Source organism: Siniperca chuatsi, linkage group LG11, assembly GCF_020085105.1.
Source record: "Siniperca chuatsi isolate FFG_IHB_CAS linkage group LG11, ASM2008510v1, whole genome shotgun sequence".
Classification (NCBI taxonomy): domain Eukaryota; kingdom Metazoa; phylum Chordata; class Actinopteri; order Centrarchiformes; family Sinipercidae; genus Siniperca; species Siniperca chuatsi.
In genome coordinates, this window is record NC_058052.1 from 15,937,665 (window position 1) to 15,964,075 (window position 26,411).

General features: G+C 40.3%; 1 protein-coding gene across 2 annotated transcripts; it reads left to right on the plus strand.

Moving 5' to 3' along the window:
• The first annotated feature begins 77 nt into the window (after window positions 1-77).
• On the plus strand, window positions 78-26,203 carry parga (poly (ADP-ribose) glycohydrolase a). 2 transcript variants are annotated; one of them, XM_044213724.1, is made up of 18 exons: window positions 78-247; window positions 991-1,056; window positions 1,294-1,962; window positions 2,114-2,246; window positions 3,047-3,169; window positions 3,294-3,374; window positions 4,277-4,351; window positions 8,323-8,415; window positions 9,641-9,795; window positions 13,172-13,251; window positions 13,360-13,420; window positions 14,713-14,788; window positions 16,939-17,086; window positions 21,493-21,571; window positions 21,721-21,829; window positions 22,880-22,985; window positions 24,120-24,248; window positions 24,965-26,203. In XM_044213724.1, the coding sequence occupies exons 2-18, from the start codon at window positions 1,028-1,030 to the stop codon at window positions 25,135-25,137; spliced, it is 2,319 nt and encodes a 772-aa protein (XP_044069659.1). In that variant the 5' UTR covers window positions 78-247; window positions 991-1,027; the 3' UTR covers window positions 25,138-26,203. The 2 variants fall into 2 exon arrangements, with proteins under 2 accessions (XP_044069659.1, XP_044069660.1); XM_044213725.1 differs by having other exon boundaries at window positions 994-1,056.
• The last annotated feature ends 208 nt before the right edge of the window (window positions 26,204-26,411 follow it).

The window sequence follows — 26,411 nt, forward strand, 5'->3', positions numbered from 1 at the left end:
CTCCTTTTTGACCCAGTTGCTAGGATACCAACTCATGATCCCGCCTCTTTTTCCAAGAAAAATGTTTTGATTGGTCCCGATTTTCCTGCCGTCAAGGTGTAGCAGCTGCCTGCAACAACGAAGTGAAAGTAAACCGGACGATAACATTTGGATATGTGGTCTGAGGAGAAAGAGTTGTACATGAAAATAAATAAATAATTATGTAATGCATCTAACTCAGAAGTCTTACACAAAGAGGGGCATGCTTGTAAGTTGTATCTCTTGGTTTTAATTGAGACAGCACTGCTAGCTTGATCAGGTTGAATTACGTTAGTACTATCTACAAGAATCGGAGCTAGCGAATAATGGCTAATGTTTAGATGTTTAGCCAGTCAAAGCTAAGTTAGCTCAAGATGACTTGTTTTTTGTCCTGCAAGATATGTCCGCATCAAGGTAGTAAGTTACTAACAAAATCCCATAGAAAAAAATATTGTGCCACTTATAGCCGAGTAACTATTTTATTTAATTTTTTTTTTTACCGTGAAGGTAATGTCAAAGGTATAAGGTTGGTTGGGTCAGTTAGCTAGCTCATTGTAGCTTTGTGGAACCTGCCAGCAGCAGCTTTTCTTCGCGATGTGCTGGCTGCCGAGCGAGGGCTTGTTTGTACAAAATGACCGTCAGGAACTGAAACTGATACTTTAGGTAAGAGGTTGAATCGAAAGCTGAGAACACAACTCACCCCGGCGAGCTGCCCAGCCTCATGATTTGAAAAAGTGGACCAAACAAAGTCCAGAAACACTCCTCTAAGTTTTACTGGCTGTCCCTACCAAACCTCTGAGTGTAGCGTCCGTCCAAGACCAGACATAAGCAAATCTTTTTATTTGACTCCATGTGAAGTCCAATGACACCTGAAAACGGGCAGTATATAGCTATATCATAACTATTTAGTAGTGCATAAAATTATCAAAAATGTCACAGCTTTTCAACATGTGAATGTTTTTCTTTCTCAAGCAGCTATTGTTGATACATCTTGTCTGACCTGTCAAAGATGGATGAAGTGATGGATTCTCAAAGAAGGTAAAGCAGTCAATTTAGCATTAGGATAATGTGTGCTCAAGGCTGGACACATGCTTGTGCCTTGCTTGATCTCTTCATGTATGTTTCTAATTAAGGAATAGGCACATAGAATATACAAGGGTGTAAAGTGCACTTTGGGAAAAGGGAGGATGCATCCTCATGATCATAACATTTTGTAGATTCAGCCTGCAAACAAAACGCCTTCTCTCACTTTGTTCTCCTTCTGTCCTGTTGCAGTGTGACTGCTGAGGTCGAGCCAGAGGATTTAAAGAATGATGTTCCAAAAACAGACTTCGCAGATGGAAAAGATGAACTCTTTTGTGAACCAGAAAAGCATGACACTACAAAAGACTGTGTGCTAATAGTGAACACACAAGATGACGCCTCATCTCAGAAGTCGATGGACTGTGGGTCTGCAGGTGGGCTGGATGAATCTGTCCCTGCAGGCAACAGAAGTGACACCGCTCAAACACACTGTTCTAATGGGCAGAAATCTAAGAGGCCCAGTTCACCTGGTCCTCACCCTGTTAAAACAACCTGTGTTGCTGCACACTCTCCAAATTCAAAACTCACCCTCTGTCTTAGCAATAGTCCCAGGAAGGGTATAAGTACGCCCAGTGATGTGGAGATGCAGAGTCCAGACAGCTCTAAAACCATGCTTGTCAACAACTCTGCAGACAAGAATCACGGTGGCAGTGCTTGTGCAGAGGACTCTGGCTTGGTGAAGGCTCAGGTAATGGAATCTCAGCAGTTTGTTAAAGACTCTGATTCTGGATGTTCGGCTAAAGACAGAGTCCATCTGGTTGCCATGGGAGCTGAGGATGCTGAGACAGCAGCTGAGTGCAGTGGCTCATCTCATAATAGCCAGAACTTAATTGGAAGCCAGTCAGGTGCAATTTTTGAAAGGTGCTTGTGGACATTTTCACTTCTCAGTACCACTTTTTGTCTTTTATGTTAATTAATCACCTTTTCATGTTGTGTCCTAGCTCCACTGTGCTCACACTGTCCTTCAGTAATAGTGTGGTATACTGACCTGTTCTGTGTTTGTTCTGTACAGTGTTTCATATACATCGCATAACATGGACAGAGGATGGCTGGGGACACCTATAGATGAGCTGAACAGAATGCCCCAGTGTGCCCCCCCCCTGTCACACCTGAAAGTAGTGCCTAACCACACTGTCACAGTCAGGGTGAGTCAGCAGCCGCTTGTGTTCTTTGTATGTGATATGTTGTGAAGAATACTGCAGTCATAACAAGAATGTGCTTGCAGATGTGACTGGGCATTGCATGATGGGTCTACACTTGGTGTTTTAATAAGAGAAAACAAGATGGGGAGGGAAAAGTGGGAGAGAGAATGTAACGAAGGCTGTTTAGATACAGACAGTGGGAATGAAAATGGAGACAGTTCTGGGCAAAGTGGAGCCATCCTCCATGAACCCCTCAGGGCCTCCTGTCACTACAGTAAAGCTCCTATCAGACTGTGTCCTCCACTACTAGTCCCACAGGAACACTGTCAGTGCTGCTGTGTAGCTGCTACTTGCTACCCATCAATTAACCACTGCCACCCAAGATAGACTCTCCCCATCACCCCCATAAATCACAAGAATACTGGATTTTTAATAACTGTTTTAAGAAAATCACATCTCTACATTAACATCAGGACAGCTTTCAGTTGTTTAGCCAGCCAGCAAAGGAACATGTCAAACTTGTATGCCCATTTTCTATGTATTCAGTTTTAAGAAAGGCATTAGACATATATACCAATCTCTTAATTAATTTTGTTTAGAAGTAATGAACCAAAGTGACTGACTTCTTACTTTGACAACATCTACCATACCATGTCCTAATTTTCAGAAGTTTTTAAAAGCCAACTATTGCATGTTTTTGATAAGCAAAGAGAAAGCAGTTATTGCAATCATCACTTCTCTACACATAACAGTAACCAGTAAAGACATTTCGTTGTCCCTGCCATTTTGTTTCCCTGTTACAGACAGATCTCCTCAGAGAGGGAGCGGCCCCTGTCTCGTACCCCTCCAAGTTCAAAGATGCATGGGATGATGTGTCTGTGAAGATGCCCTGCTCTGAGAAGAATCTGTTTCCTATGGAGACTGAGGTATACAAGCGCATCACAGCTGTGCTTTGCATGCTTTTCAAAACATGCCATTGTACTACAGCAAGGTTAGTTGCTGTATGAACATTGTAGTAAAAGCCGTATATCTTTTGGTTGTGTCATGTAGGATGGAGGTGGTGTCCAAAGTCGGTGGGAGCTGATCCACACTGCCCTGCAGGGAGGGTTCAAGAGTTCTCTGGATGTGACGGTAGGACAACTGTGCTGGGCTGGACTCGGTTGAATTAGGCCAAACATATTCGGAGTCCTCACTAAGACAGAATCATCTTTAAACAGCTTTTTACATGTGAAATGACTTGCATCCGTATTTTAGAAGTTTTCTGTCCCCTGTGAAACACCAAAACCTAGGGAAACAGCAAATTGTCTTCTTCTCCCTCCTCTTTATGTTAGCGAACAACAAAATTGCACATTACATCCATCATCTGGTAAGGAGTACACAGTTTACTCTGCTTGGTCTTAGCAGTTCAAACCTCTGTTCTGGCACCTCCTACTCTCCATGATCACTTATATTGTGTTTCAGTAGAGCTGAACACACCGTTAGGTTTGTAAAGTGACAGCAGAGAGAGAGAAACGGCCAACATAAAGTTGGCTTCTGAACATGAACATGTCTGAGCCGTCATATGTCATCATTTTGGCAAAAAGCTTTGGTTTTTCCTGTCCACACGAAAATTTGAGACTCTTTGTTTTCAGAGCATTTTTGAAATCATTATTTTTGGTGTGTCTTTTCAAATTTAACTTTCAAATTTGGGCATTGTAATAAAGTTGGAAAGTTGGCTCATTTGGCCAGCATGCTTTGATACTTTCAGTTGAGCTGTCACAGCAGTGTGTATATATATATATATATATATATATATATATATATATATATATATATATATATATATATACACACAAAACATATTCCATAAACAACCACATGGTGGCAGCGTTCACAACAAATATAGTCTGCTACATAATGTATTAAAAGAAGACTTGTAATATGTGATCCTTAATATTTTTGTGCTATAACCCACTGTTAATCTGCTGCCATACAGTTTTATACATTTAAAAATAGTCTTCTATGAATAAATAACTCTTAATTCTCCTCTTCAGGATGCAATATTGAAATACAACACAGCCTATGCAAAGAAATGGGACTTCACTGCCCTGAACCTTCTTTGCACAGAGGTAAGCTGTCCAAAACATGACTGTTATCTGATTTTTATAGGCTGGTCTTGTTCAAAAGATAAAGCAGGACGATTAAACCAGCTTCCCTAAAGCCTACTGACCATACTGTATTGCCAAAACATGTCTTAGGCATGCTTCTTTGCTGAACATGAAGCATATGAAATTGGAATCCAATTCTGGGAAACCTTGCTATATAATAGGCTTCATATTTGTAATTTAAGAGAATTGACATATAAATAAACACCCCATCAGTGTGAACTTTGCCATGTAGATGCTGGCAGTGTTTGTTTAACTCACCATTATTAATTATGTCTTTAAAATTTACCTTAATGAAGAATGAAGCTAAAGCTGATACTAAACTAGAGTTGTTATCCCAAAGGGATCCTGCTTTTCTCTGTTTGGCTGCAAGCCCATCAGTGTGCGTCGTCCTCTCCCAGTACCTGGGAGTCTCACAGGAGCAAATAGGCATCATACAGTTAGGACAGATGAGCACATAGCATGGCGGCAGCAGCTGTTGCAGATGAACCAGGGGAATGTCTTTCTTTTTTTCTGTCTCCCTCCTCCTTTCTTTTAACACTTCTTATCCTCTGTTCAGACAGTTATGGACTTTAATTACATACCTGTTGTGTGGGATTAATATTTACCTGTCTTTCATTAAAACAGTTTTAGAAATGTAGGATTTCCAAGTAAAACATCAGGCCTTTTTGCAGAAATTCCTTCCTGAAATCTTATAGATACAGTATTAGTAGTACTGCCTGTCTACTGGCAGTGTATTTACTTCAAAGTGAACTTCATTTATGCCATATTACCACACATATATATTCTTTTTTAGTCTTTGAATAGATAGCAAACCAATTTCAGCTAGAAGCCTAATTTGGTTACCTACATTTAGTAAAGCATGTAGCTTATTGTCAAATTCTTTTTCTGGGTGTATTCATGTCTTTGTTGGAGCCATTAGGAACAAGATCATTATTTTAATGGAGCTCTTACAATTAAGTGGGAACATTTGCTACTTGTTACACTCCAGTCAGATTGATATTTGAACCTGATGTTCGTCTCTTCTCATCATTGATTACTCTACATTCAAACCATTCCAAAATGGTCTTTTTTTCTCCTCTCTAAAATAATTTCTCTGAGCAAAGCAGAGAGCTCGGTAGATCAATAGCTGTCCGAGCCTTTTTACAGCTTAATCCAATTTAATTAAAAGGTCCCATTAAATCTGTAAGGATGCTGAGTAAAGCCAGCAGGAAACTCGCCCTTCCAAGAGTCTAGAGTATTGCGTCAGCGGCTCCAGTCACGTCCTGAGCACGATATTTCCCCCTATTTTTTATTTTCTTTCCTGCTGAGGCATTTAACAGTGGAGGATGGTGCTCACAGGAGAAGGACAAGTAAGGTTTGATTATCAAAAGTTAATAGAACTCAAAATGTTATTATATGTGCAGTAATTGGCAAAAGTGATACAGGAATGTGTGCAGATACAAAATACCTACTGGTTGTCACTGCTGTCTGTCAGTTACATTTCAAATAGTTGATGGGTGCAGAATGAGGGAGCGTTCAGAGCATCATGCCAATACATTGAGCAGGAATGATTTTCAGCTGCCATTCCACAGCAGACATGCTAAGTGATGTATCTTTCATGCACAGACTAATGTAGTGTAGTGACTCATATAGACTTGTTTAGCCATTCTTTGGGCAACCCAATTGATTAGTATTTGACAGAATAAATTGTATTGTTTCTGTGCTCATTTCTTTTTTTTAAATGTTACACCTCTTTTGCTGTAGTTTGTGGCGACCGTTGTACTCCTCAACCAAGACCTAATTAAATCTGGAGCAACATTTGTGCAGCACTGGGGTAATTGTCAAGAGGTACATTGCCCCTGGGCCAGTGATTGACACTCCGCTCAATGTGTAATAGCCATGGGGGGGGAGGGGGACAGTTATCCAAATTAGGGCTTGTCTGTAAATTGTCTTAGAGTTTCTCCCCTGCCAAATGAAACTGTCACTGTGTCACTTTCTGATGAATGTTGGAGGGCTGAGCAGGAAAGCAGTCACGGAGTAAGTAGAGCTAATGTTCCAATAGTACATGAGTATTCAGCAGCAAAACAACACACTGTATCCCTCTCACTTTTGTGCTTTGTCGTTTGTTTTGTTTCTCTCACACAGTGATTTAAAAAATTATTGAAATGTCAGAGTTTGATACTAAATCCACTGAAAAAACATTCTCTAAATGAAAATGTGAAATCGAGACTTGCATAGGTTGAGCTGCCAGGAAATGAAAATAACTTGTAAAGACCAGAATGGATGGTCGATTAGAGTGTAATCGGTCATTAGTCTGTGCAGCAGTAAATCTGGACTGTCTTGCTGGAACTCAGTCTGTCATATGTATTGATGTGAAAGGTGTAGTTTGTGTGTGCAGCCTAACCTGTGTGTTACCGTTGTGGCTGGCTGCTGTAGCTGTGGAAGGGCTGGGGGATCATCTTTCTACCCTCATCCTGCCGCATCACCAACTACCATCTATTAGTCCCACAGGAGCGTTTTATGATGTCTGCCATCTCATTACTTCTGACAGCATTTAGTCAGACCTGCTCTGCGGCTATATAAAGGCCCCCCAGCCAAATCACCCACCAAAGACTTCCTGTGGAAAATCAAGCCACCCTGCCACTCTCTCCACAATTGGTCATTTGCATTTACTGCAGAAGGTCCATTTAATCAGCTCAAGCTCCCCTGCTCACCTTGATAGAATAAGGCAAGTGATTGATGACAGTGACGTTCGAAGCCAATACACTCATAAGTGATTGCGTTGTAAATCTGGGTCTATGATGGAATAACTGGGTGTTTATTTTAGAGGGAATTGCAGATGGATGCTGAGGTAAGCTTTAGGCTGAAGTATGGATGCCTCTGCCGTGGCAGGCTCGCTCCCAGATTGATGGGAGTTTCCTCTGAAGCAGGTTCTATGTAGTGAGTAGCTCTGCAGCATTTCTGTTTCTTCTTTCACCGCTGATTATTGATATCTGAGGAGTGTGAGTTCACCCTAAAACAACAATAAACCTCCATTATCTTCACTGACACCGGTGTTTCTTGTTGGATATGAGAGAACTGAGCATCTTTCCTTAGATATTGGTTACTGGTATTGGGTTATGTCCTTAGACTCACTGTCAAACAGTTATTAGACAATTTAAACTGCAAAGTTTAAATGGTTGTAGTGTGTAGTGTGCTCCTCATATTTTTAAACAAGACAATACTAAACCCTAAAATATATTATTGCAATTATTGAAAAGGAAATTGCATGTTGAGTTTTCACATTTCATTGTATTTCCAGTTGAAACAGAATAGTGGAAACAGAGGTAATGTGGGGATGAAAAGGAAACCTTCCTGTTGAAAGGAAGGTTCAAAAACTGTGATAGTATTACTTGTTGGAAATTGACCTGTACAAAATAAGGTATCGCTGAATCAACCTGGTTTCCAGAAAATCAATTTTAATGTAAAATGTGACTAACTAAACTAACAAAAAACAAAACATTTAGAATGTATTAATTAAATATAAATAAATGTAAATTATTAACTAACAAGGTAAAAAAAAAAATTCTCTCACTTGTTTCATGTTGATGTTTTTATTATTATTTGTTTATCTCACTTTGATTATCTGTATGTATAATATAGAGCGAGATGTAAACTTGGAATTCGCTCTACTCTCAAAAACTGAATTGTCAAAAAACAAGACAAAAATAATCATCTTTTTTTTTTATTTGGTTGTGACTTTAATGTTCTTGTTTGATTTATCTTCTACTCAACATTTTGGTTGGAAAAATCAGTGGTGTTACAAACCAGTATGTCACTTCAGATCTAATCAGTCACTCTGACTGCTGGCTCTGAGTAACTGCCTGCTTAACTAGGCAGTCAGCTCCACAGAGATATCCCATTTAACAATACTTCTGCCTGTATGTCTCTTTTTTTTTCTTTTTTCTCTCCAGTGTCTTGAGCATTGCAAGGTACAACAACTGTTTGAGGTCATACTACCAGCTATGGTTGACCTAGCACTTAGTGCTCCTCGCCTCTGCACAATGGTAAGTGCAGCTATTTTTGATTATGTACACACAGTGTATGTTTAGGGGGTTTTGCTGGAGTTTGTGTGAAGAAATTGAAAGGTGAGCTGTTGCGATACAGTGGGTAGTGGGTTTAAAAAGTCAAGAGATCAGCAATGTTAAGATATATAGGAGGAAGGTAGTGAAGTGTGTGCAGTCAGCAGGGAGGAGAGGCAAAGGGTTAGCTGTTGAATGTCATACAAGATCAGCTCATGAGTTACAACTGCTTGGTAATGAATGCTCCGTTTTGGTCCATATCAAGAACTGCTTCATTAGAAAAGAGGGCTGAGAGAGGAGAGGTCTGTCTCATGTCCAGTCATCCATCTGATGTGTTATGCTTATGAAATTTAAAATTCAGTCCATTCCTTTGGACATCCACACTTCCACTTCCTCCTCTGAGCAATATATTTTGAGGAACACGGTTTGATATCACCCCCATCAAATCTCAGAGGACCTCGCTTTTATTCACAGTAAATGGAGCTGATCCATGTCACAGATCTTTTAAATGTCATCCCCATTTGTCTTCATTTTCGTACTCTGTCATCAATTATAGCAATGGAAGAGTTCCAAGATTAGTATTTTTGTAATTCAGTTATCTATTTCAGAGTCCTCCGTTTAATTTAATAAAGTTAATTCAGCTCCCACTCTGGGCAGGATGGGAAAACCCCTCTAGTTGTTACTAGAGACAGAAACTGGGAGCAGATTGTCAAGGATGCTCAGATTTAACTAAAGGAGCAAATTTTTGGTACAGATTTCACCTCAGAATAATTTGTAGCGGTTGGATAATTCAGACTCTCCGCTTTGTTTTGCAGTATTAAGCATCAAGGCTAATGTTTGTGTGTGTGTGTTATTAGAGCTGGTATTGATCTGCTAACTGGGCAGCCTTGGGAGGCTCTTTAGCCCTAATCAGTGAAGATAGATGGGCCCTGTGTATCTGACTGAACGAACCTGGGGGAGAGCAAGAAAACCAGGCTCTTAATTACTACCACCCATTTACCTATTGGAACTCTCCTTGTCTTCTCTGCTTGCTAGCTTGCTAAACAAATTATCTATCCCGATTCGCCCTCAGACCTACAGTACTGCACCTACGTAACCTTGCGTGTTCTGCATCTCTCTGTGTCTCTACATTTCCCATTCTGATCTCCGCACCTTTACTGTGTTCTCTTTCTATTTTAGTCTCTTTTTTTCTCTCTCTCTCTCTTTCTAGCCAATTCCCCTACTGAAGTCAAGGATGAACCATTCCCTGACTCTGTCTCAGGAGCAAATAGCCTGTCTTCTGGCTAACGCCTTCTTCTGCACATTCCCCCGACGCAACTCCCGCAAGTCAGAGTACTGCAATTATCCTGAGATCAACTTCTACAGGTAAAGGCACACCAGCCCTTGCAGAAAACTGGAGGGACACAAAACAATAATCAGAAGCTCACTGGGGTAATTGAGTGAGCTGCAGTTGTTAGTATTTTATTCACAAAATGAGATTTAGCCCTTGAGTCTTTCGCTGAGTCCCTTTATAAGCCATTACTTTAAGCAGGAGACTGAGTAGATCTTAGATTCAGGTATTGATCCTGAGTTAGCCTCATTGGCATCATTATACTTTTTTCTGGTCCTAAATGATTGTGAAACATCGCGCATTGCCCAGGTTTTATTGGCATAATACCAGGGTCAGGTGCTCTCACAATGTTTTCAGTAGTGTCCTTTCCAGTCATTGGGCATCAAGTACATTCAAAGATGTGCATTCTTTTCATGATTAATTACAACTATCTGTTACAAACTGGTAGAAGTTTGACCAAGTTGCTCTTATTTTAGTGATCCTCCCATTCAGGAGGAAAGTAAACTGATTTCCATGAGGGGGCACTGCTGCCTTGAAAACCCCTAATTGAATTCTGTTTATACTCAGCTTCTACTCATTTTAGTTAGTGTCCAGTAAGTTTACATGCAGTCACATTAAAGTTTCTTTTTTAGCTTGAATGCTGTGGGTCATAACAAGGTGAACTGATAAGGATCTGGCCATTAAACAGAGTTACACCTTGTGGTATTGTTTTATTGTCAAAGGGCATGTTTATGTTGTTTTTTTTAAGTTGTAAGATTACATTGTGTGCTATAGCTGCCCCTATCACCTTATAGACTTGAGGATGGGACTGTGGGCAGAGAATCTCTTTGAGCTCCATGTTTTTGTTATGTCTTTTTGTGTGGGAGGGAGATTCAGAGTAGGAGTGTTTAAATTGGTGTTCTCTGTTTCTACCTACTCAGAACCAGTGGTCTGTTAAGAAAGCCTGGGATGGCCAATAAATGTGGTCAGGCCTATACTTAGTGATAGTTGTTGCCCTCTTGTATCTGAAGTACACAACCTCTGCTCTGCTGGTGTAACGTGTGCAGACTGCGGCAGAAGGTGTGGCAGTATTGCACTTAGGTTGTCTGTTATCACAGTTTTCTGGAATCTGTCTTTGTTAATGAGGTCCAGCTTGTTGTCTGTAGGAGAAAGACTTAATTGTGGTTATTTGTCTTGTTATGTTTTTTCTGCTCAAGACATTTGATATGATGACTTTCAGCAGACGTCTAACTGAATCATTTTTTGGACACTAACATCTTCATGTATTTTTGTCACAGCTGACAATGTTTAGAGAGTTGAGTTGTTGTGTATGGGTGAGGTGGGGTTGGAGTTATAATGAGATTTTGTTACCAGCTCTATTACCTTTTTTATGGACAGTAGGCACCACACTACACCGGACATAATCCAGATATCATCTCAACTCAATTACCCTGTATTTCTTTAAGGCAGCATCTCCTCATTAGTGATATGTGTAATAACTTCCGGCATTGTTGCCTGACATACTGGAGATGTTGGTTTGGTAATACCTTATTATGATAGTGCTTACACTCTGCAGAACATGAAGGTAGGTTTTAGGGGTGTAACGGTACACAAAATTCACGGTTCGTTATGTACCTCGGTTTTAGGGTCACGGTCACGACTATATGCTTAAATTCTGTATTCTCTATGATCCATAGACTGTGTATATATAGACAGAGTATGGTCGCATATTTGCAGTGATAAATACTCCTATAGCATTAGTTATTGATTTGGCACGGCCCAAATCTGAACGCTGTGGGGAGAAGGACTTGCCTTCCAGTTTGTTTTTGTCTCGTTCCACTAATCAACATATTCGTACCAAAACGTTCCGGGTAACACTCTCGCTCTAGAATTTCTGTTCCGCATGTGTGTGTAGTTGACATAAATAGACTATTTTGACAGTAATAGTTTGAGTCACAGGGCGTACCGATCCGAGGAGCACTGTCAAATACTTTTACCACTTACACCCCTAGTAGGCTTAGTACCATTTAATTTTGATATTCCCTGTAATCTGCATGGACCCTAACTGCTATCAAGAGTCTAATTAGCCATCTGCTCTCCCTTGAGGGTCAAGCAGTATTATTTTATGAATCCCAGGGATGGTCATATTGATTATGTGTGATTTGGTCCACATTCATACTTCAACTCCCTCATTTTATCTGAACCTTAATCGTCCTCTCGCTATCAGGCATCTGTATGGGTGCATGATATCTGCCTTCACATCAAATATTAGTGGCAGGCTAAGTGAAGAGGCCTCTGTAATAATGTAAGCATTGATTCCAGTTGCAGGGCTGGCTGTTTCAGACCCATGCCAGCACTTGGCTCTGACTTCACTATCAGCATTTCTGCTGGCAGCGAAATGCAAGAAACAGCAAAAGGGGGGGAAAAGTCATGGTGTTTTTGAGAAGATGAGACAAGTGCACACAACCAGTGCAGTCTAAAATGGACCCTGGATCGTTACTGGCCCTCCCTTTCCCCCTGTAATTGAGGGAGTGTCCGTCACTTTGCTTATCGTCTACAGTAGCGCTCTGTCTTGGACAAGCTGAGCAGCAAGCAATCTGCTGATTGCTGTTTTGGCAGAACTGTCAAGGTTTGTCCTCCGTTAAGTGATGGATAGATTCGAGGGGGAGGAAAGAAGGCAGACTTATCTTTTTAACTTGTGTTTTCCTCTGTTTGAGAAGAAAATGACATAGGAAACCTGTTTAACAGTTTAGTCAACAATGAAAGCTCATTATTGAGAAATAGATCCTTTGTTTTTGTTTCTGAACTGAGTGACCACGAGATGGCCTACCTCATTTGCAAGAAAATAGCCTAGTTGGTAATCTTAAGACTGTCAGAAACCTTGCCTCCTTGTGCACTTTATGTAGTAAGTAAGGTTACAGTGGATAAAGCGGTGGGAGGGAAAGATGAATGCTGAACTGTGATTAGTCATAGGTCGCTTTTAACGGAAGGAGAGTACCAGTATGGGGTGATTTATGCTGTCCCCGATGCGCTCTCTCTCTCTCTCTCTTTCCCCCTCCCCCTCCCTTCTCCCTTCTCCCTTCTCCCTCCATCCACCCTAGTTTTTATGGTAACTCTGAAGAACTGAAACATGGCTTCAGGCAATGCCATTGTATGAAGAATGGAGGTAGATGGGAGAGACATCATGCCAGTTTAAGAGCTTGACCTCACTCATGACATGCTGTAGCATGGTTGTGCAGTGAGCTATAGATAATTACTCTGACTGAAACATTAATCTGCTAAAATACATACAATTTTATTTAATATCAAAAATCTATATTTTAGGTAAAATGTTAGACACTCTAAAGATGTTCACATGTACTGTTTATCAAAGTCAGTACCCTACAAAAATCTCTTGTGTGAACTCAAATTCTCATTTGCTTTCTGTTTCAGGTTATTTGAAGGTTCTTCACCAAGAAAAATTGAGAAATTGAAAACTCTGCTGTGTTACTTCATGAGAGTTACACAGACCAGTAAGCATTAAAAATATCCCACATGATGTTGCAGCAACTGTTTCTCTGCAATGCTCTCCCAGTTTTTCAGTTGATGAACATTTTTTTTCTCTTTTTTTTTTTTTCAAGAGCCCAAGGGTCTGGTTACATTCACAAGACAAACATTGAACAATCCTCCAAACTGGGAAAGGTACTACTCTCTATTCTGCTACGTTATGAATTTAATGATTTAATGACCTGAATTTAAAATAAATTTGCTATGTTTTGGGTCAGTAAATATTCTTTTCACATACATTGACAATTCAAATGTCCCTGCAACTTGATTGAACAAATCTGTGTTGTGTTGATGTGTCTGAGTAAGGACCACTCAAACAACATCAACACATCAGAGTTCCTTTGCTGCTCATGTGCACAGCTCATCATCATCATCCAATCCCACCATGAAACATAATCATGACAGCATCGTGCTGTTTGGTGGCTTTTTAGCAGGTGGGATTGTGAGACTGAATGGTGCGAAATACATTAATTCCTGTGGAAAGACCTGAGGTTGAGGTGCCAGTTTATATTCTATCAGGATCAAGCTTACCACCGAATCAACATGGGGATGTCTTCACAGAAGGGATGTAAAGTCCTTCAATGTCACAGATAAAACTCAGGCTTGAATCACAGATGCCCTGTCAAATCCAACCTCACAAAGCCTCAATAAACCTGCCAGAAAGAATGTGCCTGAATTCCAAAATTTAGATGTGCAGAACATAACCAAGGAGATTAAAGAAGTTGATACTGTTGCTCCAAAGAATGTCCCAACAACATTATGACTGGAAAAGTTTCAGGAGATTCATTTCAAATTTTAATTTGAGGATAAACCCCTTGAGATGCACCATCTCATTTTCAAGGGGGTCCTCAGGCACAAACACATGGAGATTAACAGACATATTAACAAAAAATAAATACATAAATAGTAGTAATAATAAACAATCCAACAACACAGAACAGTCAACATAGTAACATCAACAAGAACATACACATAAGGGCTCTCCCGAAATCCCAAGCCAATCACATTACATCTGTTACAAGTGTCATCTATGCAAACTTAATGAGAATAATAAAATAAATTAACACTATCAGACAAATTAACATTATGCTAAAGTACCGATTCTACCTATAAACTAAAAATTAAGGTAAATACAGTAAAAAAGAACAAGTACATTTGAGGTCAGCAAGCAAAGAAGTCTTGAAGTCATGAAAAGAAGTAATCAATCTGAGTGAGTATATAGTCCAGTTTGATGGTGCTTTAAAATTACAAGCAGAAGAGATAAGTATTAATTTATTTCATTCAAACAACTCTAGAGCATTGGATCAGTTTACTGGCAGTTCTGTTCCCCTCAGAATACTAATTAGAAATTAGTATATTGTATTAATACAGTTAATTACTCTTTGGTGAAAGAACAACTTAAAGTTTTGCTGTCTTTTTTTGTCAAGTTCCCAGACTCAGCTGACGCGCCTTCATATCACTTATGATGGGACGATTGAGGATGATGGATACGGGATGTTGCAGGTAGGAATTCCTTTACAGTTTTGCATCTAATGCCAAGTAGAACTAGTTGATCAACCTGGAATAACAAATAAATAAAAATATCCTTTTTGTAACAGTGGCACCACAAACTCAGTGTCAAAATTGTTGTTGGCTCGGAGTGTCAGATTTGATGTAGCATGCCTGTTTTGCACTTGCTGCTGTGGTCAAACCAGACAAACATGACTCTGACCATCATCATGCGTTCCTTTTAGCTTTCAAAAGTCAGAGAGACTCTACAGCTTGTCTGAATAGTTGTCCACTACCTGCAGAAAATCAAAATCGGGTGTATGATTTTTGTGCATATCTGGGAAGGTTATTGACTCTATGTCTGCATTAATTCACCCCATCTCTTCACTGCCCTCGGTGTTCCAAGGATGGCTGGTGCATTTGTTACTCTAGCTGACAGCTGATGTATACACTTGAGTAGCTCAGAGAGGCAAGGGTGGAGGAGAAGACCCTGGGGTAGGGGATGAGGGAGAAAGAGGCGCATGGAGGAAAAGATGACAAGGGTGAGCCATCTCACTGGGGCGACCCAGTGGGCCAGGAGTCCTGCAGGCGGATTGATGGCTACCTCAGCAGGCTGGGCACTGGCTGTGTGTTGAGTTTCGATAGGGCAGAGTGGGCTGTCATTCTGTCGGGAGGTGAGATTGAAGGGTGTGAGGAGGGTGAGGTTAGGGGTGAACCATTGAAGGAGGTGAGGAGTTGAGCGACCGGTTAGACAACATACACACATGCACATACAAACACATTCACTGTCACACAGATTGACGTAGCTGTGGGCCAGTGAGCAGAACCCTCACCCCTGACAGGCTGCTTAAATAGCAGCATTGTGATTGAATGGGCTGTCCTCTTATCCATGCCACAAAAACAAGAAGTCTGCTTACATGGCATGAAGCTCCAGTATCACATCAAAGTATTTCCTACTTTGAAACAGGAGTCCCAGAAATAACCACAAGCAGGTATAATTCTAAAGTAATCTCATCAATCATTTTGACTTTGTATCTCAGTGCTTAGCTAAATGTTATCTAAATGCTAACGTTGGCATGTTAACATGCTCTCAATGACAATGCTGACATGCTAATGTTAAGTAGGTATAAGGTTTGCTATGTTAACCATCTTAATTTAGTGTGTTAGCATGCTACCATTTGCTAATTAGCAAAAAGCCCAAGTACAGCTGAGGCTGACGGGAATGTCATTAGTTTTCCAGATATTTGGTCAAAAACCAAAGAATAGGACAAATTAAAATTTTGACCTAATAGATGAAATGTCAGAGGGATCACCTAAGTGATTAAAAATAATCCTGAGCGGGGCAAAAACATGTGTACCAAATTCAATCATGCAATCAGTCCAATAGTTGTTGAAACATTTCGGATCACCAAAGCCATTAGGATTCATTGTCTCAGAGCCATGAATGTCTGTACAAAATTTGGTGCCAATCCATCAAGGGAATTTCATCCTTTGGGGACCATAAATATTTGTAGAAAATTTCATGGCAATCTGTCCAACGGTTGTTGAGATATTTCAGTCAGCACCAAAGTGATGGACCTACTGACAGATCGACTTACCACGCACACAGGGAATGCCAATAGTCTTATCCCATATTTAAAAATACAGGAATAAAAATACACATTCATGCAGATTTTGTATTACTGCGCTGCTCACAATTAATTGTAGATTTTATTGGTGTTGGAACTATCTCTTTAGATTTCATGTGCGTTGTTTTGCTACGATTTCCTGATTTGATTATTTACAAGCAGGAAGCAGTACAGTGATCCTTAGACATTTATCTGTATTAAATGACCACAATGTGTGACAGATAATAAGGAGACACTAATAGAGTCATTTGTTCAAATAATGGGAGTGACAGTAGCAAAACCTCACAGTTCTTCTCAACTGCTTTGAATGAGCAGGACAAAGGGCAACATATTAACATTGTTGAATCAGAATTTGTTTTGTGAATATATGGTTTAGCTAATCACATTGTAACTTGCACACCTTGAGTGTGTCAAATGGGTCCATTTGGTAATTCAAGAATGTTTGAGAGCAATGATGAAAAAGGACATAACTCCTGAGAACTGAGGGATTGTGCCATCTTGGTTAACTCTTCCATTTATTTTCTTTTATTTCACTAGGTGGACTTTGCAAACAGGCTTGTAGGTGGAGGAGTAACAGGACATGGACTAGTGCAGGAAGAGATCAGGTTCCTCATCAACCCCGAACTCATTGTCTCTCGCCTCTTTACAGAAGCTTTGGAATACAATGAATGCCTCATCATCACTGGTACATAGTCACACAGACACACACACACACACACACACACACACACACACACACACACACACACACACAAGCCTCCAGGTTCTGCTTTGTATGGCATTAATTACTAGGCCTCTTGAACACCTTTACCTTGTTTGTATACAGAGCTCCATTTTTCAAATATGCGTCTTTCATTTGACTCAATCGATTCCTTCCTCTCTTGCGGTTTCCTTGTCTTCGCTTCTTCTGTGGATTTAAAAAATGGGATAAAACAGAAAAGTATTGTCCACAAAGGTAGAATTGTGGCTTCAGATTTACAGAATAGTCAAATGTTGTCATAAAAAAATGGAGTAGAATAAATAAATGACCACAGAACAACATGAGTGTACTATTGTAAGTCAAGGATTAAAAATCATTCAAGAGTTCAATCAAGTAATGCTGGTATATGAAATAAAACACCGTTAACAAGTCCTTTGAGGTTTATCAGTTATCAGAAGGCCAGACAGACAGCATATTCTATAGTAACGTAAGCAATAACACAAGTGTGGGATGAGTTCACAGCACTGAAGGGTGTGCTCCAAGTATGTTGGTATCACGATGCTCAGCCTCCTCAGGAAAGCTTAAGTGATGTGGCATATGTGTAGTTGGAGCGAGAGTTGTCCGTATTCTTGCCAATAAGTCAGCAGCATTCTCAGTGAATGGGTTCCCCTGAAGTTGTCTGTGATTTTATGGGCCGAATCTCCGGTGCAGCTGACCAGTGGAGAATGTCAGGTTTGGTGACCTCAGGATTGCCTCTCTGCTTCGCAAATGGTGTAGTTTGTGTGGCTTTATCGGGCCGTGACCTCTAGCACACACTGGTGCTGTTTGCAACTGCGTATGGTCTCACTCTTAGAGACAGACAGGAGACCCCGGGCAGACACAGCACTCTGGAGGGATTATATATCCCACTTGGCCTGAGAGCGCTACAGGATCCCCCAAGAGCTGCTGGAGGACATGGTTAGGGTGAAAGACATCTGTGCTACCTTGCTTCTGCCACTACCACTACATTTGGGACTCGGATTAGCATCACATTATAGACAAAATATTTACAATTCTTTGTTTCTGTTCTTGGCTGTAAAGTTCCCATAATACCCTTATGAGGAAAAAAAAGTAATGGCAGTCTTTGTGATGTCTCTCACACTTGTGCATTCACACACACACACACCCAGTTAAGACTTTCTGTGGCATGGCTTATTTGCCCACAATGTGTAGGGAATGGAGCCATTGTAGAGCAATCAGACAGCGTGCCATTATGCCATGGTATATTTCGTTGCCACTGTTATCTGCCCAGTAGCATCTTGTTGATCAATAGTAACAGAAAACCAATGTGATTTGGTCATATAAGACCAGAGAGCAGGTATCTATCTCTAGTTGTGGCGTATGTGAGTAAGGGTTAGTCCCCTTATGCATTGTGCATACTGTATAACTACAAGCAGAAAGTAAATACTAATACAATCTATACAGAACCAATAGGCGCAGATATATGGAGCTGCCACACTATGAATACTCTGAATGTAATGCACCGTCATACCATGTGGTGTATTGGACCTTTATTACTTGAATTGCTTGGTATTTTGTTCGCTTTCCTCTTTCTCCTATAGAAACCACACACATCTGTGTGTCTCACATCACTTTCTAATATTACACTTAAGGTTGGCTAAACTACTGCTGTTTTCGTCTCTGAGTTATTTTCTCTCGTTCAATGAGCCCTGTGTGTTTATTGGGCTCCATTCATTCCCCCTCCCCCATCCTTCCATTCAGTCCGAAGGTAAATCCATGGCATTGATTTGCTTGGGACTGCCCAATTATCCTTCATTTCTGTCCAGCAGAATTGCTTTATTTTTCAACCTCCAACTCACTCTGCTTCGGTCAACCTGTCAAGTGTTCTCCCCTCTCACTTGCCTCGCTCCGCCTCTTCTGGCCATCCTACCTTTTTTTCCTGCCTCACAGATGTACCTTGCCCACCACTGGTCAAAGTAAGGGCAAGTACAGATTCAAATCATGGAGGCAAGTACTTAATACAGGAAGCCTATGTGCAGTTACTGCCAAAAAAGTTAAATAACATAAATGTAAGGGTGGACAACATGAATGCCTGTATGATTTAATTCAGTCAAATACATACATGTTGATTCAAGTTTACCTTCATTATTTTGGTTTGTAGTGTCATTGGACACACATGGAGACGTTTTATCTCATTGCCCCCTCACCATGTTTCAAAATGGCCTTAATTGATGAATTAGTCAATTGATTTATGCCCACATCATATTCATTTTATTGCCACTTTATCTAGTTAGCTTGGCAAAACAAATATTTAACATCCACTTGTCCTGTTTTGGTGCCTATATTTCACTGAGGCATTAAAACAAGCCATCAGATTTGCCTTTGATGACACAAGTGGCATCAATATCCGGTTTGATAAATCCATCTGTTTGACATGAGGGCATGTATTATAACTTAGCTGTGCATGCAGAAATTCAAATATAAAATGGTGCTCCCAAATGTCTGCACTTAATTGATTCTGTTGGTGGAGTCTTCTTTGAACTTGTGCCTAACAAGAAAGACATATGGACAAACAAAATATGAAGAGACTAAGAGTTTGCACCCTCAGCACCCTCTATCTGCTATACATTGCTTGTTGCTTATAGGCTGGTTGTAACAGCAGATGTTACAACCAGATGAGCCCACACTGGTAATACCGCCGAAACACACAACACACACACAACCAGTTCTGCTCAGTCAATGTTAAAATCGACTTCTGTCTTGTTTAGTACTTTCCTCTCAGCAAGCCAAACATTGTCTGTCTTTTATGGCGCCATATTGTCTTCTTTGAAACTCCCATCTCTTCCAAGTCACCTTCAGTGGTTAGTCACAGTCCCCCTTCCTGCCTCCCTCCTTCTTTCCCTCCTCCTCCTTTCCACTTAACTTTATTACATTTTGACAGAAAGGAATTTATAGCCCAACTAAGGTCATTGCTCCACTAATGGAATGGGCCAGTTACGCCATAGATTCATTTAAACCTTGCAAAATATTCATTGCACGCATGCAGTGTTTCCTCTTTAAGTCTGGTGTCTGTTTCTAATGGTCTTATTTCTTTCTCCCCGTCTTTGTTGTTCTTTTCTGTCTAGTTAATCATTTTTCGTTGTCTTTTGAGGTGTCCTAACATGGGTCTTCCAGTGCATTTGGAACTTATATGTCACATTAGTTTTTGTCCATAGGCGTTTTCAGATCAGAAGGTAGAGGGCCACGATCTAATCTAATGATGGAAGCCTGTATGCCAGGAGGCTGTGATGGGCTGTTGCCAGGATAAATAGGATCATGGTGAAGGAGGAGGAGGACAGCTCTGTTGATGGAGAAAGTGATATGGGTAGCCTATTGTTTGACGTTAGGAGTCGCTAGTGTTCGTAGAAAATACTTCACTTGATTGGCTGGACTTGTGATGGCGCAAGATGTTTAAAATAAATGTTCTTTTTGTTCACTCAGCCAAGGCTTTACATAGAAACATCATTCTCATTTGCCCAGTTGTACTGTTGTTGTTGGTTTATGTCCTGGCACCAGCACAGGCCATATTTTGTCTTAGAAAGGTACAAAAAAGTCATCATTCACGCTTAGACTCCAAGTTTGTTTTACAGTTGCAGTATTGGTAGATGGTGCAGTACATGCTTGAAATTAAATCATTTATGACAAAGTAAAAGCAGTGTGTAATTACTTCTTTTCAAGACATACTGTCAAAGAATGACATTAGCATTGCTTTTACAATGCTTAATGTCATGCAAAATTCTTTTGATCTTTTCCAGTTGTTGTGAACTACAAAACTATCCCACTCTGCTAGTAGCACACGTAACTCACAGTACATACAGTAGAACCTCAAAGGCTATTTTAATCACATGTTTAACTCCTGCTCTGCATTGAAGTGCCGGGTAACTTCCTCATACCTAATGCATAATGTATGTAGCCTTTAATAGGCATCATTTTCAGAATTGAGCACGGCTGTATTTGCAGTGACGAATGATGAAATCTTTCCAGCTCTAACCCTGAGCATATACCAGTACACATTATAAACCTGTCAGTTAATGAATATTGTGATGTTTCATGTTTTGCAAGCATTTTGCAAATGTGGACAAGGTTAGCTTCTTCTGTTCTAACCATTTCTTCTTATTATGGCTAAAAGCTTTTCATTTCAAACCCCAAAGCGGATTACTTATTAAATCAATGGCCTTTATTTATGACAATCCAATACAAGCTGATACTGTGTACTCACATGGGGAGCATAGAAAGCACACAATTTGATTTAAGAAATAAGGTGCTGAAACAGATTTAGCCCCACTGTGTGCTCTGACTGCTGAATATTGAGTCATGTCATTTTTTTCTTGACTTCCTCTCTTGTTCTGCAGGCACTGAACAGTACAGTAAATATTCTGGCTATGCTGAGAGTTACAAATGGGAGGGAGACTACAAAGATGAGACTCCAAGGTATTTTTTCCTCACGCCATTTATTATTTTGGTATTGTTTTGTTTCGAACCAGTAAATATTTAATCCAGTCAGAGAAAGTTTGTAAGATGTAAAGATGTAAGGATCATTGTCAATCCCATCTCTCTCATTGCTTTTCTTTAATTTCCAGGGATGACTGGCAGAGAAGATGTACAGAGATTGTGGCCATTGATGCTCTGAGATACAGGCACTTCCTAGAGCAGTTTCTCCCTGAGAAGATGATCAGAGAACTCAACAAGGTGAGAGAGAGAGATGTCCTAGTCTGCGTTTGCGCAGTGATTGAAAAAATATAGTTGGCTTATATACAGTATTACACCTCAAACAGATGTGTCTTTAGTTTTTGTCAGCAAGTGACAGCTAGGATAACGCTGGACGTTATGATGTTTTTGACTAAAATCTCATGGTGGTGAACTTTGACATATTGTCAGGTACCACCTGCAAAGATGTTAATTAAAGGCTCTGTGTTCTGTAACACCATTGAATTTAGCTCAGGGCTACCGACAGCTTCTCTGACCACAACTACTACTACACAACACCTATTTATATTAGTGGTACTGTCATTTAGTACAGCTTTTTCTGTTGAGGAATAAGACAAAATATTATGCACTTGTGTGCACTTACAAAGGCTTCATTGCATTTTAAAAAATGTACTTATGGTTCAACCTCGATCGTGCTCGGCTACTCTTCCACCTCGAGGAACGGAGCTACACCATGATAGTAATGAAACATAAATAACATCGGAGCTATTAACTTGCCAACTTGGTATAAAAATATTTTACTTGCTACGACAGACCTCACATTCTTTCTCTTGGAATTGCATGTCTTCGCCCGTGTAACGTTAGTCATCCCACATATGTGCTCGTCTGTGGAATTACACCAAGAAGAAAATCTAATTAACGTCAGAGATATAAGCCCAGTTGTTAGTGTTGTTGCCTTGGCAATGCACGTCTATGAATTTTGGTGGTGGAGCTTCTGAAGGAGCACTGAAGGGAGGAATGTATTTGTTTGGCTCTTGAGTTCAAATATCAACAGTCTTTCTCCAGAATCGCTGACTTTCCCTTTAAGCACGGTTACTTGTGCTTGTTGATGTCCAGCTCACATGAAACCCACCAAACACTGCCGTGAAAATAACATACGCCATAGATCTATACGCGATATATATCTCAATATGGCACACTCTTGATTTAATTATAAATTCTAACATATTGTGCAAATGGATCATAAAAATGTTTCTCTTGTTTTTTCCCCCCCTCCTTCCCTTCCTCCTACTCCCTGTGCATTTATCCCAGGCATACTGTGGATTCTTCCGAAGTAACACCAACAGCAAGCACCTCTCTGCAGTAGCCACAGGCAACTGGGGTTGTGGAGCTTTTGGTGGAGACACACGACTCAAAGGTAACACTGGCTAAATTACAACCCTGGATTCTCAAGCAAGAGCTAAATATCAGTAGCTTAGACAGGATCACCCATTTATCTGCACTGCTTGTCCCAGCACCTGAAGCTCTAGCATTTCTGCTTATGGACTGTACGGCACAGTCACAGACCACTCTGGTCAATTAGTAGTTCACCCAAGGTGTCACTCACCCATTGCTTCCCTCCCTTTATTGATCAGTTGACACACATTTATGTTTTCCATTAAAAGGGCAATTGATTACAGTGAAGAGACACTATAAATCCAGATTGATGCAGGTCTCTGCGGGCTTACACAACATCACTCTTCATAAGCAGGGGGCTCTTAGTGTCCTCTCGAATATTTTGACCATTCTGGTCAATGTATGAACAATGTTAAATTTTGTTCATACTTCTCATACTACTAGTTAGTAAAGGAGGAGCTTCCTCTGTGTTATCCCTAGATTCATGGAGGCTGTGCTGTGCTAAAAACCACATAAATGTCCTGCATTATGAATGCAGATTGGAGTATGTTTGTGTACAGTTTTGTTAAGAACTGAAGCTGTTAATTTCCTCTGCAGCACACTATGAATAGATCCACTGGACAAAGTCCCCGAGGATGATATTAGCTTCCGGGGACCCCCGCCCATTAGCCCTGGAATTAGCATAGCTGGTATTTTTAGAAGGCAATAACTGTATTTTACATTATAGTCCCGGAGCTGACTTGAGATGTGGTGGTTACATAAGACTGAGCTGTTATGTTGTCGTAAAGATTACAAACCTTTCGCAAATGATGGTTTGTTTTGTGTGTTTATTAATCTGGAATCAATATCCATTCTGTTAAATATTTAAAAGTCTTAAGACCTAATTTGCAAGTGCTAAAAGATTGAGTGCTGTTGATGAGGCTATGCTACCAGTGGTGGATTATTTACTCTTCTGATACAAATTGCCCCTGTCACTTGTGTTCTTTTCTGCCCGAAGCCGTACCTTATCCAGCTTACTGACCAATTACTTCCTCAGCTTATTTTCAGTGGTCAATTACACATTTATGATTTCGTTCTGAAACTGAATGATGCTAATAATATGATATATTATTGTTGCCTGAATTTCCCTTTAGCGTTCTACTTCTCTCTTTTTCAGCACTGATTCAGCTGATGGCTGCAGCAGAGGCTGGGAGAGACGTGGCGTACTTCACGTTTGGAGATGCTCAGCTCATGAAAGATGTTCATGAAATACACACTTTCCTCACCGAGAGACATGTCACCGTCGGTAAGACTCACACACAACCAAATAGTTTTGATAGTTTTGAAGACTTTCTGTCCACGCTGCATTTACACAGTTATTATCCCGTCAGCCCTGCTCTTACAGTAAATTACATAACGAGCAGGAATGGTGATGATACCAGCCACTGTTGAGATTGTGGGGCTCTTGAGGCTCATACAGCACATGGAGGTTGTCCTTGTTACCGTCATTACAGGGACAGTGCGCATAAATAACAGAATACAGTCCATCTGTATGTTAAGTTATTCCACTTTATGGGCCATCTCTGTTCCTCAGCCCATCCATTGAGCCTTAGCTGCAGAGTGGATTACTGCCTGAACTGACCCCAGCCTCTCCCCTCCCCCTCTTTTCATTTTTTTCCTGCTGACATTTATTGAAGCCTTTCAGAGAAATTCCCCTCTAGCCATCCATTTCCTAAAGTGGAGCTACAGAGAAAAAGCTCTCGGCTTGTGTGCATGTGTATGTGCCCGTGATTTATAAATGAGCGCGAACGCTTTCATTTTTCTCTCATTTTTTTTCTGTTACAATTTCTGTCTCTCTGTTGTTTGACTCTCAACCCGTTTGTCCTTTTTTCTTTTTTTCTGAAATCCTTTATCTCCCTCCATATTTCTTCCTTCCTCTTGACCCCTGCACCATCCCCTCACTCTGTCGCTCTTCCTCTCTCTGTCTTCCCCTCTCTTCACCGCCCTACTTTTCCCTCTCAGGGAGGCTGTACAACCTTTTGAACCAGTACTCCAGTTTGGTGTGTAAGAACTGCCGCACGACTCGACCTGACGTCAGCCTCTACAGTTTCATCCATGAGAAAGTCTCTTCCCCCATGACCGCCGATGCCCCGGACTCTGCCAAGATGTCCCCTGTAACATCGGACTCTCATTAACACGGGAAGAGCTGCATCTTAACCCCCCTCCCACTGTCTCGACGTGTAAAAGAGACTCCAGGTTCAGAAACCTCAGTGTCCTCTCAGCCTTGTGCTTACAATCATTTTTTCTCTCTCACACACACTCCCTTTAAGTTTGTGATCCCAACACACAAACTACCAAAACACAGTTTTGCCTTTCAGGTTGGTGGTATTTTAGGAGCCTTGTAGTGTGTCACCAAATGTGGTGAAATGGCTCAGAGACTTATAGCAATAGTAAATCCTAGTTGCTGTTTGGATTTTCTTTAGTCTAAATGTGATGTGAAATTCTTTTGTTTTTACACACTATTTACAAATATGGTCAAATATTCATCATATGCATGGTTGTGGACAATTTTTGTTATTGATGATCCAGGACATGATAATCCTCCCTAGTTATCTTGTCCTATAATATTGTGTTTGCTACTTTTTTAGATGAGTTGTCTTCTCTATTTACCATACCCAGGCAGTGGTGAGGTTCCTGAATGCAGAGAGATGAAATGCCATTCTGTAGTCTATGCATGTGTATTATTTATTTATCAAATATTCTACAAATATATGCTGCTCTTTCATATCCTCTAGGATGTCGATGTGCAACACACATATTGTCCTTGAGGCTTATTTTAATGAGTCATAAAATGGTCACTGGCAAGAGAATCATCTCAGATGAAACAGATACAAGGGATGAATGGTCATTTTCATCTTAGACCATTGATTCTATTCTGAGTAATTTAATCATTATCAATTATATTCACTGTTAAGCACAGTATTGCTACTGTATATCCAAATAAAGGGGAGCGCAGATAAAGAAAGAATTGCACGCAAAATAGTTTTGTTAATGTTTTTACTCAACAATTACTTTGAGGCTGTGGTTTTGTTTTTCATTATTTACTGTATTTTCTGATAGACAGTGTTCTATTTAATAATGGGTTCATAGATAGATTAAAGGTTGTAACTGTATTGCATAGTACTGGACATTAGGTTTTTTTGGTTGTACTCTTTTTATTATGATTTCTTAATTAAAGGTATATCCTGTTAAAATTGAAAATTGAAAATTTCTCTGCTCAAAACACTATGATTTACTGCCAAAAACCATAGCAAAATCATTTTGGTTCCAGCTATTTATAGGTTGCATAGCCTCACTTCAGTTAATTCACAAATTGTAATGTGTAACCAAGCATTATGTCAAGAAACCATTCTGCAGTATTCTTAGTATGTAGTTTCTTTACATCAGGGTAATGTGATTTTTCATAGAT

Coding starts and splice junctions, on each gene's coding strand:
- parga (XM_044213724.1), top strand. CDS start 1,028: ATGGATGAAGTGATGGATTCTCAAAGAAG. Junction 13,252..13,359: donor CATGAGAGTTACACAGACCA/GTAAGCATTAAA, acceptor TTTTTTTTCAAG/AGCCCAAGGGTCTGGTTACA. Junction 14,789..16,938: donor ATGGATACGGGATGTTGCAG/GTAGGAATTCCT, acceptor TTATTTCACTAG/GTGGACTTTGCAAACAGGCT.